Source organism: Labeo rohita, chromosome 2 (genome assembly GCF_022985175.1).
Source record: "Labeo rohita strain BAU-BD-2019 chromosome 2, IGBB_LRoh.1.0, whole genome shotgun sequence".
In the NCBI taxonomy this organism is placed as follows: Eukaryota; Metazoa; Chordata; class Actinopteri; order Cypriniformes; family Cyprinidae; genus Labeo; species Labeo rohita.
The window spans coordinates 24,455,397-24,468,869 of NC_066870.1; the positions used below are offsets into that span (position 1 = coordinate 24,455,397).

At 35.1% G+C, this 13,473-nt stretch overlaps 1 protein-coding gene across 1 annotated transcript in view; it reads left to right on the forward strand.

Moving 5' to 3' along the window:
- lamc2 (laminin, gamma 2) overlaps positions 1-13,446 on the forward strand; it is a 14,781-nt gene extending 1,335 nt beyond the window's left edge. Inside the window, exons 2-22 of the mRNA XM_051130252.1 lie at positions 1,287-1,463; positions 3,123-3,246; positions 3,326-3,468; positions 3,556-3,687; positions 3,784-3,973; positions 5,426-5,538; positions 5,655-5,870; positions 5,968-6,144; positions 6,403-6,636; positions 6,748-6,884; positions 8,594-8,750; positions 8,839-9,044; positions 9,218-9,297; positions 9,550-9,687; positions 9,781-9,925; positions 10,105-10,254; positions 10,437-10,551; positions 11,163-11,359; positions 11,564-11,722; positions 11,826-11,928; positions 12,634-13,446. Coding sequence (XP_050986209.1) covers positions 1,287-1,463; positions 3,123-3,246; positions 3,326-3,468; positions 3,556-3,687; positions 3,784-3,973; positions 5,426-5,538; positions 5,655-5,870; positions 5,968-6,144; positions 6,403-6,636; positions 6,748-6,884; positions 8,594-8,750; positions 8,839-9,044; positions 9,218-9,297; positions 9,550-9,687; positions 9,781-9,925; positions 10,105-10,254; positions 10,437-10,551; positions 11,163-11,359; positions 11,564-11,722; positions 11,826-11,928; positions 12,634-12,890 — 3,350 coding nt within the window. The 3' untranslated portion in view covers positions 12,891-13,446. The remainder of the gene's footprint in view (positions 1-1,286; positions 1,464-3,122; positions 3,247-3,325; positions 3,469-3,555; positions 3,688-3,783; positions 3,974-5,425; positions 5,539-5,654; positions 5,871-5,967; positions 6,145-6,402; positions 6,637-6,747; positions 6,885-8,593; positions 8,751-8,838; positions 9,045-9,217; positions 9,298-9,549; positions 9,688-9,780; positions 9,926-10,104; positions 10,255-10,436; positions 10,552-11,162; positions 11,360-11,563; positions 11,723-11,825; positions 11,929-12,633) is intronic.
- The last annotated feature ends 27 nt before the right edge of the window (positions 13,447-13,473 follow it).

The following is a 13,473-nucleotide window of genomic DNA, read 5'->3' on the forward strand; positions in this document are numbered from 1 at the left end:
TTGAATCAACTTAAAATTTTAAGGCATCTTACTTACCCATCTGTTAAGTTTAGCAAACACAAATATCTAAGTTGTTACTTAGTGCAACCTAACATTTCAAGTTGACTAAACTTTTTTTGAGTTGACTAAACTTAAAATTTTAAGGCAGCCAGGTTACAAATTATTTTAAGTTGACTCAACAAATTGTTTTTTACAGTGTAATAGGTACATAGTACCTTAAGCATACAAATTACTACTGTAGTACTAATAGGTACTAATATGTACCTATTAGGGGTAAAAGGTACACAGATGTCCTTTTAAGGTTACTGCTCCAGTGACAAGCTGTTGTACCCAAAAGGTACAATTTTGACCCCTTTTTTTCTGGGCTGAGGCAGTGTTAACCAATTTCTAATGCCAAGGTAATACATAACAAGGTAGTGTTAAAGAAGAAATAATAAAAAAGAAAATATAAATTTAAAAAAAAAAAAGCCCCCGGGGCCTTGTAAGACTGACTGTTGTCTAACAGCTGGGTAGTTTTGTCTCTCACTGAGAGGCTGTTGTTGCTGCCTGCCTGTGTTGCTCACCTGTGAGGGACCCTGATGTTGCTCCGTTAGGAGGAATGGAATGTGTGTTCTGAGTGGATGAGGTTTGGTTCATGCTCACTTGATGTTACCTCATTATTCCTTTGCGATAAATTACCTACAAGAGTGAGCTTGTCCTACCCTCAAAGCCGGTCTATTATTTAACATCCATTACCGTTGGTGTGTTCAACACTGTAGGCCTGGCTGAACATGGACTAGGTTGTCTTATTGCAGGTAATCCTACATGATCGTATGTGTTTACACAGCTGGGGGCATTTCTTCTTGCCTTTTAAAAGCTGTCCAGCCCTAGATGTCCGGAGAATCTTTCAGATACTTGTTGATCCTTAGACATGTGAGGTTTTGTCATTGTATTCTCTCAGTAGCTTATGGTTTGTGGTTTGAGTAATTGTCTATATAATATCCTGAAGAGTGAGTGAATATACCTTAGGGTGTGGTGTCATTTTCTGCGTTTGTGGAAATCGTTTGTTTTTATAGGTGTTAGACGGTCTTTAGATGTTACTTTCCCATGCTCACAGCAATACCACTAAAAACTTGACTGGCGCCAGTTAATTTTGACAATGTGCAGTGATACTGTCTTTTCAAAGACTGTAAAATGTCTACTTATTCAGCAGATTCCTTTACCACAGAACGTCTTTATAGGTTCCCGCTTTGAATAGGGAAAATTTACTGACACCACGTAACCCATCTTGGCATGTTGTCTTGCAGCCTCCGCTGTCTGTTCATGTCATGGTAAGGCACAGTACTGCAGAGCAGATCAGCTGGGACTCTACTGTGTAAACTGCCAGGGAAACACTGAAGGGCGGCACTGTGAAAGCTGTAAGGAAGGATTCTTCCACCAGAGGGCAGGAGACAATTGTGCGCCTTGCAACTGCAACACTGCAGGTGAGCTGCTGCTTTTAGATAAGGTCTTTTTTTGTTGGCAAAAGAGATTTCGTCCAAAAATAAAAATGAATTTACTTTCCTTTTATGTTCCAAGTCATACAGGAAAACATTGTTTTGGGTGAACAAACCCCTGAGACATAAAATATTTACTTAAAGTGCCCCCTGAGAATTTAAGTTAATATTTCAGTAACAACACATTTGCATGTTCATGGTTCTTTGATGGCCACAGTTAAATGCAATTATTTCATCACATATTGTGATATGACCTTTCATCTCATATAAACTTAAATCTGTATTTTTAAAGTATATTTATAAATTACAATTTCAATTTATTTCAATTGTGTTGAACATTGTAGTCAATTTTTCTTTAATTAATGTTTCAGAATCAAAATATTTGGACATTTAAATGACTCTTAAAAATGTCTCAGTTCCTTTGTATTTTACGGAAAATATCAAACCAAGCAGCATCTGCTAATCAATTTTTGACTTTATGAGACGCTTTTTAATTAATTTTTTAACCAACAGGTCCCATGGTCATCAAGAAATCTCGTATTCTCATCAAGGCTGCATTTATTTGATCAAAATACAGAAAAAACAATAATATTGCAAAATATTATTACAATATAAAATAATGGTTTCTATTTTTATATATGCTTTAAAATATAATTTATTCCTGTCAAAACTAAATTTTCATTAGCCATTAAATGTCACATGATCCTTCAGAAATCATTCTAATATGCTGATTTATTATTAGAATAATCTATGTTGGCAACAGTTGTGCTGCCAAATATTTTTTGGAACTTGTGATACTTTTTTCAGGATTCTTTGATGAATAAAAATGTTAAAAGAACAGCATTTATTTGAGATATAAATCTTTTTGAACAATTTAAGTCATTTTTTATCGATTCAAAACATCCTTGCTGAATAAAAGTATTAATTTCTTTAAAAAAAAAAAAGAAAGAAAGAAAGAAAGAAAAAGAATAAAAATGTACTAACCACAAACTTTTAAATGGTAGTGTATATTGTTAGAAAAGATTTTAATTTTGAATAAATGCTGTTGTGTTTAACTTCAGACATCAAAGAATCCTGAAAAAAGTATCACAGGTTCCAAAAAAATATTAAGCATGTATTAATTATTTCTGAAAGATCATGTGACACGGAAGACTGAAGTAATGCTGAAAATTCAGCTTTGATCACAGGAATAAATTAGATTTTAATGTATATTAAAATAGAAAAATGTTGTTTTACATCGTAGAAATATTTCACAATATTTTTTTCTGTATTTTTGATCAAGTAAGTGCAGCCTTGATGAGCATAAGAAACTTTGTTAAAAAACATTAAAAATCTTACTGATCCCAAACTTTTAAACGGCAATGTAGTTCATCATATTAACATGCTCCTCAAAGTTCACTTCAAACTTTTTCATTTTAAATAATATGCTTTTTTTCTTATTTAAAAATCTAGGAACTTTGTGAAAAACAAATCTAGGAGCATTTTGTGATATATTTTGATTTAAATCTTTACTCATTCTAAAATTCTTTAAAATAAATGATACTTGTTTTGCTACTTTGTTTTACGGTGAAAATACATTTATCCATTTTTAATAGTTTCAAAGTATAAGTAAAGTTGTACAAAATGCATATACTTTGCTCTCTTCAGGTTCTCAAGGGCCACTCTGTAACAGTGAGGGACGGTGTGCTTGCAAACAAGGAGTTTATGGAGACAAGTGTGACCGCTGTGAAGATGGCTCTCCAGTCACTGCCAGTGGATGTGAGCCTTTGAGGTGAGAATAGTGAGCCTTACATCTCTGCCTGGTATGTAACTATTACTATGCAGGTTCAATCAATGTTCTTCTTATGCAGGCTAAGCTGTCGGTCACGTATCAGTGGCCGTCTCACGTATAATCAAAAGGAGTGCCTGCCCTGCTTTTGCAATGGACATTCAAGTGTGTGCTCCTCAGCTGAAGGATTTTCCGTTTACAACATCACTTCGACTTTTGAAAATGGTGAGGTTAATGTATAATCTCTGGTTTTTCTAAATCACATTTGGTTTTAGTTGTTCATTTAATTCAAATGTTTGTCTCGTCTCACAGGACCTGAGGGTTGGAAAGCCGCAACTGCTCAAGGGGTGAATCCTTCACAAGTGCAATTTAGGTGGTCGCCCACTCACAAAGATCTTGAGGTCATCTCTAAGGAGATCCTTCCTGTTTATCTGTTTGCTCCAGGTATGTTGATTACATTTTTTATGACTTGTCAGGAACAAACCATCACTGATGTATTGCCATTTCCTTGACTCTTCTGTGCTTCTGTGTTTAATGTAGCATCTTACCTGGGCAATCAGGCTTTGAGCTACGGTCAGACGCTTAGCTTCTCTCTGCGTCTGGACAGAGGTATCCGTCGTCCTTCCACCTCTGATGTTATCCTAGAAGGAGCAGGTCTTAGAGTGGCTGCTTCGCTAGGAGACTTGAGGACTGTGGTTTCCTGTGGCAAGAAAATCACCTACACATTCAAGTGAGTCACATAAATTGGCCGATAGCCAATGCTGATACATATATATTTCCTGTTGTTTGGAAACAACAACAAGTCTCTCCTGTGCGGAAATTATAAGCAAATTATTTTTTATTTTGGTTAGTTTTTAGCAAGAACTTATTTGTGAAAATTAAATAAACACTAATGAAGTTATTTTATAATGACAATACATTAAATCTTTGAAAATAATTATAAATAAACTATATATCAATTACTGCATTTTTATTTATTTATTTATTTTATTATTATTATTTTTTTTTTTTTTCAGAAAAATATAGTGGTAACCTTAACATTTTATTTTAAGATTTAACATTTGTAAATGGTCTGAAGAAAAAGAGTTGTAAAAATTCAGAAAATATATATTTTTTGTTTAAAAAAATTAACATATATGACCCTGGACCACAAAACCAGTCATAAGGGTAAATTTTTTAAAATTGAAATTTATACATCCTCTGAATTCTGTATAAATAAGCTATGATAGGACAATATTTGGACGAGATACAACTATTTGAAAATCTGTAATCTGTGGGTGCAAAAAAATCAAAATATTGAGAAAATCGCCTTTAAAGTTGTCCAAATTAAGTTCTTAGCAATGCATATTACTAATCAAAAAATAAGTTTTGATATATTTATGGTAGGAAATTTTAAAATATCTTTATGTAGCATGATCTTTACTTACTATCCTAATGATTTTTGGCATAAAAGAAAAAACGATAATTTTGACCCATACAGTGTATTGTTGGCTATTGCTACAAATATACCTGTGCTAATACTGGTTTTGTGGTTTAGGTTCACATATTACACATTAATCAATAAATCAGTATATAAAAAAATATTTAATTTAAAAGTGTCATGTGTGTGATTTTTTTATTTTTATTCATGTAAGCTCTAGCTTCTGACCTTTAAATCAAAACATACTAATGATTTCATGACATCAAATACTGCTGTATTTAATCAGAAACAGCATATTTTTTTATATCAGGTCGATGGCGATATTTATATATAAAGTCATTATTTGCTGATTACGATATCAGTCCGATAATATCGTGCTTCTTGCATGAATTGTTTATATCGGTCAATTTCAAAACCGATTTGCTGATAAAATTATTTAAAAGCATTTAAAAAAATTTGTCAGAATGCTTGTTATTCTTAATTTTTACATTAAATTTCATTTTTACACCAAAGATATATTGGTTCAAAATCTGTAATAATCAGTACTGCCATCTGTCCTGAACAGCACATATCGGTCGACTCCTAGTTTGTGTTTTCTGAAGAAATGTGAGTGGTGCTTGCCCTGGTTCATGTTTCTGTTTAAGTCTATTCATTTTAGGCATATGTGACATATGGGTACCATATCTGTTTTTGGCCAATTTTAGAGATATTTTCATTGTTCTGTTTAAATAAAAATATTCTAACGCATATTATATTTCATAGACTGGACGAACAGCCTGGCAGCAAATGGAAACCACAGCTCTCATCCACAGAATTTCAAAGACTTTTGAGCAACCTTACAGCCATCAAAATAAGAGGAACATTTGGTGAAAACGGTGAGTCTTTAATCTTTCCACTCTGATAATGTATCACTGAGCTGCATATATTGTCAAAAACATGCACACACAACATAATACAAAATAAAATAACTGTATATCTGCTTTCACAACAGGACGTGGTTATCTGGATGATGTCTCTCTGGTGTCAGCCAAACTGGGTCCCGGCACCCCTGCTGTCTGGGTAGAACAGTGCAGATGCCCTGCTGGTTATGATGGACTGTTTTGTGAACGCTGTGCCACAGGATACAAGAGACGTTTCCCCGGTCAAGGTCCCCAAAGCCCTTGTGATCCCTGCTCCTGTCAGGGTGGAACTTGTGATCCAGAAACAGGTTTGTTGTTTTAGTGTTTAACACATGTTGGTGTTTTTTGATGTGTTTTGTTATGAAGAAAAGTCTGAGCTGAGAAATGGATTTGTTGTGTTTACAGGAGGCTGTTACTCAGCTGATGAGATACCAAATCTGCAGATGTGCCCTAAAGGTTATTATGTCAACCGCCAACAGTCCAGCTCCTGCCAGAAGTGTCCTTGTCCCGAGGGTGAGGCTTGCTATGTTATTCCTGGAACCCAGGAGGTGATGTGCACTCGCTGTCCCCGGGGGACTACAGGTGAGGAACACAGAGTAAAAGAACAGGGAAACATGACGTAGATGTTCTTAAAGGAATAGTGCACCCAAAATGTAAAAGTCTGTTATTATGTACACAAACTTGTTTCATTTTCTGGTAATAACTGGCTCTGGCGATTTGTAAAATTTAAATGTAACTATAAATTAACTGTGTAATTCTTATTGTTTTCTTCTTATTAAATTATTGTGCTGTTAATCACTATGGAGCTATTATTTACTAATAACACATGTTTTTTTAAAGGCTCCCGTTGTGAAATCTGTGATGATGGTTTCTATGGAGACCCTATGGGAGAGTATGGCCCTCCCAAACAGTGTCAGCCTTGCCAATGTCATGGCCACATGGATCAGAACGCTGTCGGCAACTGTGACCGCCGAACAGGGGAGTGTCTTAAGTGCCTGGATCACAGCACTGGCCCCAAGTGTGAGAACTGTGAAGATGGATACTACCACAGTTACCCCACAGAGCCATGTCAGGGTATGGAAAAATACTGAGACAAGCCTGAATGTAATGTTGTAGACAGTACAAGTGAAATGCAAAATACATAACAATGATAGTCACCTCTGTTCTGCTCCTGTCTCCCTGTAGCTTGTAACTGTAACCGACAGGGTTCTGTGTCAAATTCATGCAACGGTAAAGGACAGTGCAAGTGTAAGGAGGGTTACGACGGACTTAAGTGTGACAAATCAACATGTCCTTCCTGCTTTAACCCAGTCAAGAGCAAGGTAAGACATTTCAGAACTGAAAACAAAATAAAGAAAATGTATTAGTATGATATGAGAAGTAATATTATTGTAGCCTCAAAATTCTATCATAATTCAAAAAAAGACTTTTTTCTCACAATTGCAAGTTTACATCTCGCAATTCTGACATTTTTTTCTCTCGCGAATGTGAGTTTGTATCTCACAATTATGACTTTTTTTCCGTGATTCTAAGTTTATATCTTGCAATTCTGATTTTTTTCTTTGCACTTAAGACTTTTTTGTCACAATTCTGACTTTTTTTCTCAGAATTGTGAGATATAAACTTGCAATTGCGAGTCAATAACGAGTCAACACTTGCAATTCTGACTTTTTTCCCCGCAAATTGTGAGTTTGCATCTCGCAGTTCTGACTTTTTTCTTCCAATTACGAGTTTACATCACAATTCAGACTTTTTTCTCGCAATTCGCAAATCTTGCAACTGCGAGTTTACATCTCATAGTTTACATCTTGCAATTCAGACTTTTTTCTTGCAATCCTGTTTTTTTTCTTGCAATTGTGACCTTTTTTTCTCACAATTGCGAATTTATATCTCACAATTCTTAGTTTTTCTCGCAACTCTGACTTTTTTTCACATAATTGCGATTTTACGTCTTGCAATTCTGACTTTTTTCTCAAAATTCTGACTTTTTTTTTACACAATTCCAAGTTTGTGTTGCAATTCAGATTTTTTTTCTTGCAATCCTAACGTTTTTCCTCACAATTCTTTTTTCTTAGAATTGTGAGATATAAACTCACAATTGCGAGTTATACAGTCAGAATCTACTTTTTTCTTGCAATTCCAAGTTTATATCTCGCAATTCTGACTTATTTTCTCACAAGCCTGACTTTTTTTTACAATTGCGAGTACACATCTCACAGTTCTGACTTTTTTCTTAGAACTGCATGATATAAACAATAACAATTGCGAATTACATGCAGTTTTTTATCTCACAGTTCTGACTTCTTTCTTGCAAATGCGAGTTTGTATCCCGAAATTCTGACTTTTTTTCCTCACAACTGTGAGTTTACATCTCGCAATTTTGACTTTTTTCTTAGATCGTGAAATATGAACTTGAAATTCTGAAAAAAAGTTTGAATTATGAGTTTGTATCACAACTGAAAAAAAGTTAAAGTTGCAAGATATAAACTTGCAACTGCGAGAAAAAAGGTCAGAATTGTCAGAAACGATATGTGTGTGTGTGTGTGTATATATATATATATATATATATATATTTAACATGTGCACGAGTGTGTGATTTAACCATGACAAAAAATTATGACCATTTAATATCATATCAAAAGCACTTTATACTCTGCGCTGTGTGAAAGAAAAAACGAGTGAGTCCTGCTGGATTTGATGACTGTTTATTATCTGGAGAGTGATGTAACGGTATGTTGCTTTGGCACTGATCTTGAACACTGCCTGTGTGGGTGGAATTAAATGTGCTGTTTGCAGAGGGACCAGCACACACAGAATCTCACTGCTGTTAACTCTAGTGCATTTACCAAATCTGTAAAACAAGAGAAAAAACAGCCTGTTCACTCAAGGTTAGAAATGATTGGAAACATTAAATGATGGCATTTACTGTATTGTTGGATCCAGTCCCTGCACACCTGTTTAAGTAGAGGTATATGAATAACTGTTGACAAATGACAGTAAGTAAATGCCAAACATTGTGTTTTTTCATCAGATAGAGGTTTATGCAAGGCAGCTGCAAGAAATGGAAGATTTATTTGAAGGAATAGGAGGTGAAAATGCTCCAGTCAACGATGCTCAGATGGAACAAGCTATTAAGGCCGCAGAGGTCATGGTGCAAAATCTGGAATTTAGAGCAAATAAACTCACAGGTATGAAAATAATTTATTTATCTTGTTTAATTTATTGCGTCAAGTTTATTGTCTGTTTTTAAGACTGGCTTTTTTTTAAACCAAACAGATACAGAGAAACAGCTTCAAGATAAACTGGCAAGCATTAGCCGATCCCAGCTGAGAGAGGACAGAAAAATGGAGACTTTGTTGACAACAGTGGATGGGATCAAAAACAAGGATCAGCAGTACAGAACGGAAGTTTCAGAAATCCGTAATCTCATCAGTGACATCAGGTTAAAACTGCAACAGGCAAAATGGGACATCCAACAGGCTGTAAGTATTTAATTATTATATTTTAATGGGTGTTATTATTTTAATATAGGTGTTTTTTTAGCTTCAGGCTTTCAGTTGAGTGTTTTTACAGCCACATAGAAGGTTAATAAAAGTATAGTCATTGTTTTGAAAATTCTCAGCATTCCCTCATTCCCTCATATGTCTATTTTTAGGAGTTTCCCTCAGGTGATGCGGTGCCAGGCGCTGACACCTTGTCTGATTTGGTTCAGAGAGCTGCTAATCTTGCTGAGCAGTAAGTCATGTGTTATTCTCAAATGCCACAAACAGTGAAACAACTCAACATGTTGTGATCCATAACTGCCTGTGCATTAATAAGGCAGTTGCTTAGCCAACAAAAGCATTAATAGGTTTCCAACAGTTTTTCATTAAAATGTGGTGGTTCTGAACTGTTACCCAGACCTAAAGTCCTAAATCAAAAACTGAAATTTATTGACTTATTGTGCATCTAAAATATGTAACTGACTGAAGGGTATTTTTTTGCCAGGCACCAAGGTGAGGCAGTGACTGTGGAGACCATCGCAGCCAATTCTCTAGCAGAATCTGAGAAAGCCGTAGATCTCATCCGTGGTGTCATCAGCCGAGAAAATAAGGTCAAAGACGAGCTCAGGGACCTCAAAAGACAGTAAGTTGCTTATAGCTTAAACCAGTTAAACCAGTTCATTTTCTCCACAGAAGTAAAGCCTGTGACCTTACTTTCTAATGATTTTGTTTTCAGGTATGAAGCAGATGTAACTAAAGTGCTTAACATGGATAACAAGGCCATTCAGCTGACTGATGCAGCGGTTAAGGAGAGCGAAGTGGCTCAGAATGCTCTTAAACAGTTATCTGACCTGGAGAAGAAGCTTCCGAAGCCCCTGAAGGTAGTCAGTCTGAATAAAATATCTATGTTTATAGAAGAGTTGAAGTAAAAATAGGGAAATACAGGTCCTTGTTAAATCCCTTATGCACTTCCACAAAATGTTTGTTGTTTATACTGAAGTCTACAAAAATACACAATATAAAATGAACAATGTGTACTATTATCTTTCTGTTTTTGCAGAAGGACATTGCTGGTGTGCTTTCGAAGTTTGATGGTCTGAAGGGTATGGTGGAAGGGAATTTATCACAGTACCAGGACTTTCAGCAGTACATGCTCAGTGAGCAGAAAGAGACAGATGATCTGTTCAACAAGGCCAAGGGTTTCCAACAGGTACACCTGATTCTCTGATGTTCAGAAACCAATGTGTAATAATGTGATGACTAAAAATTGAGCTTAATGTTGACAATAGTCAACCGAGAATTTGCAGAAAGATTTATATATCTCGGTGCAAACATTAAATGGCTGTTCCTGGATCAACGGGAAAATTAACAATTGTTTTTCCTTTAATTAAGGTTCAAGACAAACTTCTCGCCAGGGCAAATGCAGCTGAAGCAATTAAAAATAAATCTCTGGAAATCTTTGCCAACAACAAGGATAGTCTGGATAAGACACTAGAGACGCTCAAAGGTATGGATTAACACCTGAATTCTACAAGCTATTAAATATTATGCACTACAGTTAAAGAGTTTGTCAGTCAAAAGGTCTTTAAGGTTTTTTAATAAATTTGAAGGAGTCTCTTACACTCACCAAGGCTGCATTTATTTGATTAAAATACAGTAAAACAGGAATACTGTAAAATATTTCTATTTAAATGTTAATTTGTTTATTCATCAGAGACAGTGACTGTCCAATAATTAGCTACAGAGATAATTTCATCGCAGCCCCTGTTATTATTAAAATAACTGTTTTGTTTTAATATATTTTACATTATTACATTTTAGTAGCCATTACTCCCATCTTTAGTGTCACATGATTTTTCATAATCAGTATTAAAAATAGATGTGCTGTTCAAAAGAACAGCTATGATTAGAAATAGAAATATTTTGTATAAATGTTTTTGCTGTTATTTTTGATAATTTTAATGCATAAATAATAGTATTAATTTAAAAACAACTCTTACCTACCTGACCTTTTGAGCATTATCTCCGGATAATGTTCTGTCATCATTTAAACTATCTAACACAATTATCCCTAACCCTTTTAAAAAATATGCATTTCTTTATTGTGTCTTTATTTAGGATTTGATGACCAGATCAGTAGCAGTAAGGATCTGGCAGATGCCGCTATTAGAAAACTTCCTGCTATCAATGCCACAATCCAGAAGGCTGCAGCTGACAACATTAAGACTCAGGACATTCTAGATGCAATGTCTACTCACTACAGAGATGCTCAGGAAACCATTGACAGTCTTACAAGCACTGCAAACAAACTGGAGGTACTACATGGTGACCTGTTACCTTGAGTGCTCACAGAATTTGTGCCATTGCCATTATTATGTAGATTTCACAGAAAGACCAGATCAGTTTCTCACAACGTCTGTCACTAGCTTTAATAAATGACCCGAGCTGAGTGAGCTTATTGGAATCGTATACGAAACGTTTTGAATGTGCTCACAGGGTGCTTGTGTGTGTCTCCACAGGGAATGACCAATGCTCTTCCACCCTCTTTGGATATTTTGGAAGCTGCCACTAAACTGAAAGAGGACGTGGATGGACTGAAGACAGGGACAACTGTAACTAGAGACAAAATGAATGAAGAGAAAAACAAGGCAAAAGCACAGTTAACTCAAGCCAAGAATGTAAGAATGTCTGCTTATGTCAAACTATTTGAGAAGGATATTTGAAATCAAATGTAAATGTGAAGATATATGCAAAATTTTCTTTTCTTTGTTGTTTTATCAGGCTATCTTGGCGTCCACTGGGGCACTTGAAAACGCGAAGAACGCCAGGGATGCTGTTAACGATACTTTGAAGACAATCACTGATATTATGAGCTCACTGGGTGGTGAGTTATAACAATAATTCACTATATGCAAAACATGCACTCAAATGCATTGTGAAACAGTGTTATTTTAGTATTATTAGCACAGCGCCATTGTGCTAGGGTGTCCCGAGTTCAAATCCAGGCTTGAGAACCTTTCCTGATCCTGCCCCCTTCTCTCTCTCCCACTTCACTTCCTGTCATCTATGATTTGTCCTATTGTAATAAAAAAAGTAAAAAGGCCAAAAATAAATCTTTTAAAAAAAACAACAACAACAACCCAGTGCTGGGTGAAATATGGACAAACCCAGTGACTGGGTTGTTTTGACGTAGCGGTTGAGTTAAATGTTTAACCCAACCTTCTGGGTAGTTTTACTGGACTGTTTTTAACCCAGTGTTTTCAGAGTGGTGTGTTTATGTTCAATTTTAATTCAATTTTTTTTAAGTTCTGGTTATGTGCTTTTATCATTTTTTAGTATTTTTTTGTTAGTTTTCTATTTAGCTTTAATTTATTTTTACTCAGTTTAGGTAATTTTTGACTTAAACTTTTTATTTTATTTCAGCCTAGGAACCATTTCTAAATTTTGTTAAAATGTTTTATCTTTTATTTATATTTTAGATTAGATTATAATTTAGATTATAATTTTAATTAACAAAACCAATTTTTAAAATAAATATATTTATATATCCTGAGCAAGGATTCACCATCACTGTAATATTATTTTCCAGGGACCGTTCCTGGGATAGTTGACGACACACGACTGGCCGAGCTAGAGGACGCCGTCACTAAAAGCCGCAGCCGTGTGGAGAAGGAGCTGAGGCCCAGACTCAGGGACCTGGAGCAGAAGGAAGCCCAGCAGAGAGCCACCATTGCAGGCATGATCAATGACATTGACACCATCCTGGCTGACATTGCCAACTTAGAGGAGATCCGTAAAAGCATTCCCAATGGCTGTTATAATATACCACCTATTGAAAGGCCATAAAGGCTTTGAGTTACTGCAAGGCCAAATCACAATGTTACATAGTTTAATCTATGAACTTACCAGCGCTCCTTTTTAACTAAAGAGTGTTTATTGTCATAACTTGATTTTGTACTGTGTGAGAGAATTTTTTAGTATTTATTTTTTCAGTTTAATTTGTTTTTCTAATTTTTGAAAATTTTTACTGTGAAGTTCGAAATGAGGTTAATGATATTGCATGATTGCCAAAGATATTTTGTTTTGGGTCATTAGATAAATACACATCATATTTGTAATTGTTCTCCATCTGCTTCAGCATCTAGTGAAAAATACTTTTAAACATGAAAGAAATGCACAAACTAACAATTTTCATTATTTTGTGTTCTGCTTTGTTTTATTAAATTCATTATTGTCATCAAGGACATTGAGTTATTATCATGGCAACATACTTTTTCAGTTTTTTAATGCTTATCGAATAGCCACTATAAAGTAGAAATATATTCATATAAGACATTACGCAAAGTCGCAGACACACTTACACATGCTTTACACCATTGACAACTAACTAAAAAATGAATAATATTGAAGATCTAAAACTAGGATCTAC